This window comes from Agelaius tricolor, unplaced genomic scaffold (genome assembly GCF_023055355.1).
Source record: "Agelaius tricolor isolate 1412-34295 unplaced genomic scaffold, bAgeTri1.0.p SCAF_6, whole genome shotgun sequence".
NCBI lineage: Eukaryota > Metazoa > Chordata > Aves > Passeriformes > Icteridae > Agelaius > Agelaius tricolor.
In genome coordinates this window covers 46,217,631-46,223,550 of record NW_027269266.1, presented here as the reverse complement: position 1 = coordinate 46,223,550, position 5,920 = coordinate 46,217,631, and the positions used below count along the sequence as shown (strand labels likewise).

General features: G+C 40.2%; 1 protein-coding gene across 1 annotated transcript; it reads right to left on the bottom strand.

Moving 5' to 3' along the window:
• Window positions 1-283: 283 nt before the first annotated feature.
• LOC139591405 (probable G-protein coupled receptor 141) lies at window positions 284-4,319 on the bottom strand. The gene is made up of 2 exons (XM_071429960.1): window positions 4,215-4,319; window positions 284-2,870 (listed from the first exon to the last, which is right to left on the bottom strand). Exon 2 carries the CDS (start codon window positions 2,847-2,849, stop codon window positions 1,980-1,982), a length of 870 nt encoding a protein of 289 aa, XP_071286061.1. The 5' UTR covers window positions 2,850-2,870; window positions 4,215-4,319; the 3' UTR covers window positions 284-1,979.
• Between the last annotated feature and the right edge of the window lie 1,601 nt (window positions 4,320-5,920).

Here is a 5,920-nt window from a genome sequence, read left to right as displayed (position 1 = left end):
AGCAGACTCACAAGCAAGGTCACATGACTCTGATCTTTACCAGGCAGGTCACCTTGGGAACATTGGTCAGTGAGAATAGGCAGCAACACAGGACATTTCTTCAAGGAACAAATTTTTTATTTAGCCCCAAGAGTATAGTAAGGGAGAAACAGTGTACTTGTTGCACCACCTGCAACTTTGCCAGTTTTTCTAAAGGCTTTGTTAGATCCAACTTTAAAACCTCTCCCTTTCTACTTCATCTCTGGGATACTAAATTCTAGGTCTACCTACTGCCTTTGAAAATCATGGGCTGATCAAACTATTTTTTGAATAGGAGTGGGCATGGTAACTCCAGAGGAAGCCATCAGACCAGGGTTTTCAGATTTGGGGACTTGCTGCTGAATCCTGGACACCTTACACATTTTAAAAGAGGAAGAAAGGAACCTGAAACCATAGGAGTTTTAAACAAAGTTTTTTTTATGGAAATGTCAAGGCAAAAACGTTTATTCAGGATTGACCAAGTAGGCATAAGTTTTTTCATTCAAAGAAATGTCATCAGTCTGAGGTATTAGTAGCATTACTTTGTAAGTGTACTTTATTGTCCTCTCAAATCAAGCTTTAATCTGTTTGAATCCAGGGATCATAGCACTTTCTGTAGCAAAGATTGCCAGACTAAAAATGATGGGAACTTATAGGGCTGTGAAGGAGGAAGTGTAGCCTTGTGTGAGTCCTAGGAGTCTGGGTTGGGAGAAATCTGGCCTCAAGCTGCTGGGATGCAGCAAACAACTGTGGGGCCTTCAACAGAGGGGTTAGAGACCTTCTGCAGTGAGCAGAGCAGGAAGAATGAATCATTAAAAAGAACTTTTAAATCATGAAGATAAAACAGAGATTCCCAAAACAGATGTGATTCCCACAGAATATAATCTATCTAATGGAGAAAAGATATACTTCAGAACAATTTTGTATACACATACACAAGCATATGCAGAACTGATTAGGCACTGTTCAGTAAGTTTGTTCTGGTTCTGTTTTTTATGTGCGTAAATGGAAAAAATATGGCATCTGATAACAAAATCAACAGACAACTGAAAGTGACCAGACATCAAAGGTTTTTGAAGGCTAATAAAGTATTTCCCTGTCCTGGAGAGGGTCTGATCTTTCCCCTCAACTGAATTCCAGATCCAGTTATGGAAGAACAGCAACTTTTTGGCTACAATGGACCTAAGAGATAACAGATCCAGTCCTGATGAGAGAGTGACATAAGGCAGAAGTTTTAATTCCTGTTCTGCTCTCATTCATTCTAAATATAAAATTATCACAATTCAGAGCTCCTTGTGGATTTAGAATGACACAAATAAAAATGAAGTTGTGATAATGATTAGCTTTCACATAATTTAATTTAATATATACTTTGTATAAATTATACGAAGGGAGGTTGGACCAGATGACCCGCTGTGGTCTCTTCCAATCTGACCCAGTCTGTGATTCTGTGAATACTTCTCATTTGAATAGAGTTTATGTCCTTCTATCTAAAACCACTAGTACAAATATCCTGTGAAGGAATTTCTTTTTTCCAGCCCTTCCCTTTAGTATCACAATTGCCAGAAGAAGTTAGACCTTCAGAGGAGAGTACTTATTGGCCACAATGGAATGTGGTTATTGAGATACTTTGAGGAAAAAATTACAAAGGAATGGATACTTGTGCTGTAATTACTAGAGAAGGACAGCTAAGGAAAATCTTAATGAAGCTTCAGGGCATGACTTTTAGGTCAAGACTAGAGTGAGACTCAAGTGTGTCTGCTTTCTAGAGAGAAGATAAAAAGAGTAGCTTGTGAAAGTGGAATCTTACTGGCCTGCAAAAGCCAGACAATGCTGTAGACTAATAGAGGCATGCCATAAACTCACCAGTCTTCCTAGCTCATGGAAATCCCATCACAGTTTTACTTCTCTCAAAAGCCAGTATTGACAGACTGCAGCTGGACTTCCTGGTAGCTCACAGTTCAGTGTGCTATTCCTGCTATGAAGCACAACATATCCAGGCAGCACATTGTTGTTAAAGCTAAAAAAACCTCGTTGTATAGGAGCAGTTTATGGTCTTTATCATGGTCGTAGTTTTGGATGTAATACACTCTGAATACATGATGAGGCATAAAGCAGACTAATGTTACCAAGATGAAAAAGAAACTCTTTGCCTGAGCCCTGAATTCCACGTGAGAGTTAAGGTCAGGCCAGTATTTCACGGCTACTCTGTAGATGACAGTCAGCTGGATGGCGGTGAGCACAGCACACACTGCCACCAGCACCCCAACCAGGCAGTAGTTCGTGATCACCATGCGCGCCTCCAGCAGCTCCCTGTGGAACTGGAAGCACTCGCAGGGGTGGTACGCCTTGGAGGTGCCGTAGTAGGAGAGGAGGACGGGCGTGACCACCAGCGCTCCCAGCAGCCAGCCTGCCCCCACCCAGGCCGCCGTGTAGCACTTCCGAAGCTCCAGGCGGAGGAGGCGCGCCATGATGATGGCCGCGTACAAGGCGAAGGTGGCGTACATGTGCAGGTAGATGATGGCGCTCGCCAGCCGGCAGGCGAACCTCCCGAACTTCCACTCCCCCAGAATGTAGTAGCTGAGGCGGAAGGGGATGCTGAGGAGCATGAAGCTGTGCAGCACCAGGAGGCTGATGATCATGATGGTCATCACGGATTGGGATCTCCTGTGGAACAACTGCTGGGACATCATGATGATCCCGAGGGTGCCGCCAGCCAGGTTGATGATGTACAGGACTATCAGAACAGCGTGGAGTTTCTCTGAGGAGTGTGGCACTGTGTCATTGGAGGAATGGTTCTGTTGGGTTATGCAGCTGTTAAGCATCCTCATAAGCTCCTCTTTCAAAGGTTACTGAAAAGGAAAAATAGGAGCAAAACATTTTTCTTTGTTTTTTCCTTTTTTGCTAACTGGAATATCACAGATTCCTAAAGAGACACTACTGAATTGCATGTGAAATTACATTATTCCACGTAGCTTACAGCCTTATAACTGTTGTGATCCTGCATATGACAGCAATAACCCGTGCCTCTCAGGGTTTAAACTACATTTTACATAATTATGAATGAGATTTTGATTTCCTAAATTGCATTCTAGGATTTTTAAAAAAAATTATTTGCCTCTAGATTCAGCCATTTGTAATAACGAAGACACTGTTTGTAAATTGTGCAAGTTTTCTCTGAACTCATAAAGCTTAAATTGAAGGTGGGAAAATACTGAAATAAAAAGATGTCATACCTATCATGTGTGGATACTCTGTGATGACATCTGATCCATCTTTTTAGTGTCTTGCTGGATGGGTACAAAATACACATAAATAGCAACGGTTTGTTTCTAGATACATGGAGCAAATTGAAAATAAAGGTTTGCAGATGAAAATTCAATTTCTTCTTCCTTCATCTGCAAGTATTTTTTGCTACAGAATTTTACCTGAGATACTCCGCTATGAAAAGTGATGAAAAGATGAAAATTAATTTGGGAATGGTCTTCTGAAAGATATAATTCTTTTGGCACTTGTTGAACATAGCCACATACAGGTGCATTCTTATTTAGACTTAACTCAAAATGCGGACTTGTATACAGATTTATGTACAAATATACAGGGATAGCTCACGAGGTAGATAGATAGTTTGCTTATGAAATTCATCCTTACCTTAGATAGAGTTTTGAAAGAACAAAGTAAGAGCTAAAAAATTATTTCTTAAAAAAGTAGCATCTTCTCTGTCTGAACCCTTTGAAGTTTGAAATCAGTAGACTTGTTTTAATCAGCAGTTCTTAATTCTTTGCACTCATCTTTAAAGTGATAGACTGCAACAGCAAAACATTTTCAGAAAAACTTCTTATTTATGAAGCATCAGGCAAAACATCTTTAGAAAGCCAAGATCCATATAAACCTTTCTGTTCACCTGCTTTTAAAATTTATGACCTTAAAGTATTTAAATGCTTAAAATTGTTTTCGCACCTAATATTCCCAAGACAAGCACAAGAAATTTCCCAGAAACTTTGCTACACCAAAAGTTTTATAAAGCAACTCATTTTCCAAAGTATATTGTTAATATTTCAAATTGGCTTTGAAAGTGTACAAGTTTTAGTTGCTCTAGACAGCATAATTACAGTTTAATTACAGCACTTTATATCACTTTGAAATAGATTATGATTTTTTTTGCTATTTATAATAATAAAATATTTGCATTTTACCTTATAATCTCTTCTTTTTGTGGCTCCACCCTGAAATGTGTCATTTCATGCAGCTGTAGCATATGGCATACATAAGCAGAGTGAAAAGACAGCCTTTGACCTGTTTGACCAAGAAGGACGGAGAGTTTTCTCAGCCCACACACAGGAAGGAACAAGCTTTTCTTTAGCTCCTCTGTGATAGCAATCTCATATGTGCGACATCTAATGCTCTTTTCATCATGCAGGGAGAACCACAGAAAAGTTGCTGATCTGTCAGAGACTATCATTGTGCTGGCACGTATAGAACAGATCAAGTCAGGACTTCCTCTGACCACAATTTGGTAAGTCTTAAAGCTCAGGCAGGCAGTGATTCCCTGAGCCATCAACTACCACAAGGTACCAGGTTTTGCTGCTAAACAAGTGAGAAGTGCCACTGATCAACGAAAGAAATGTGCACCTGAGCAAATGACTTTTTCCTTATACATCCACTTTCCCCTGATCTTGCTTTGTGTTTAATAACTAAGCTAAATGTTCCAGAATAACGAAGTGTTTAGCAGAGTTAACAGGGCATTTCACTCTAACATGTTATTAGACCATCAAGAATTCAGAGGCAATTTCTCACTGTTTAAATATTATATATAAAACAAGCTGTAGGCATATATGAAAAGCAGCTTAAGAGTTCCTGGTGTTAAAAGAAAGACACAGAGAAGCCAGTGGGCCTTGAAATTATTCCTGAACCAAAGGCATGAGTGCAGACCCCAAAACATATTAGTACATGTCAGCTCACTAAAAAGAGGAAGACTTTGAGTCACATCTCTTGTAGAGACACTAAAAAGCATATTCTTGACCAAAAATTAAACAGAAAAAGTTTAGTCCTGTTTATTTTTCAACTAAAGTTCTAGATTCAGAGTCATCCCTACTCAAACATAATAGGCAACATATAAGGTTTTGTGAGCAAACAATAACATAAAACCAATATTGCAGCAGGGTTGAACTAGCATTGCTCCTGCCATCAGTCAGCCACCTTCTGCTGTGGATGAGAGGATGGATCTCTTTGAGAGGCATGTCTCCTAATAAGAACAGTGTTAGGAAGAGCAAGGTGTGAAAGAGAGCTACCATAACTAAATAAATACAAAATCTCAAAAAAGTAAAAAAGTTGGAAAGAGAAACAGAAAAGTCAGTGAGGATGAGCAAGGATGTGGAAACAGCAGTCTGTGAGACATTCTTAGTATGAACCCTGAAAGCTTTGAGAGAGCAGTTTCCATTTCATTCAGACCAGGATTCAGAACAGCAGGGATGCCCATTTTGGACACTGCATATATTTGTGGGCTTGGAATAAAAGAGATGTGTGGTTGTTCTGTTAGAGCGCTGAGGAAGAGCAGCTACCTGGGTAATGGTACTCACCAGATGAGGTTCCAGCATCACCCAGTCCCACATAAGGACAGGCTGCTGTCTGACACTGTAGTGATGGTGGTTGGATGGCAAAACAATAGCTGGGTCTGCAGAAATGCACAGGAAGGTAGTGAACAGCCTGGATGTCAGACACTGATGGTATCCATGTGTTGGAATGATCATGAAACTACGGCCACAGCCTCTGGGTGAAGCAGGGAAATGGCTTCTGCCTTGTCCACAAAGCTTGAAGGAATCCATAAACCTTGAACCACCATGTAATAAAATCAGAAGAGACGTGAAGAAATTGCATTCCTCAAGTAGCTGTTTTGTGACAG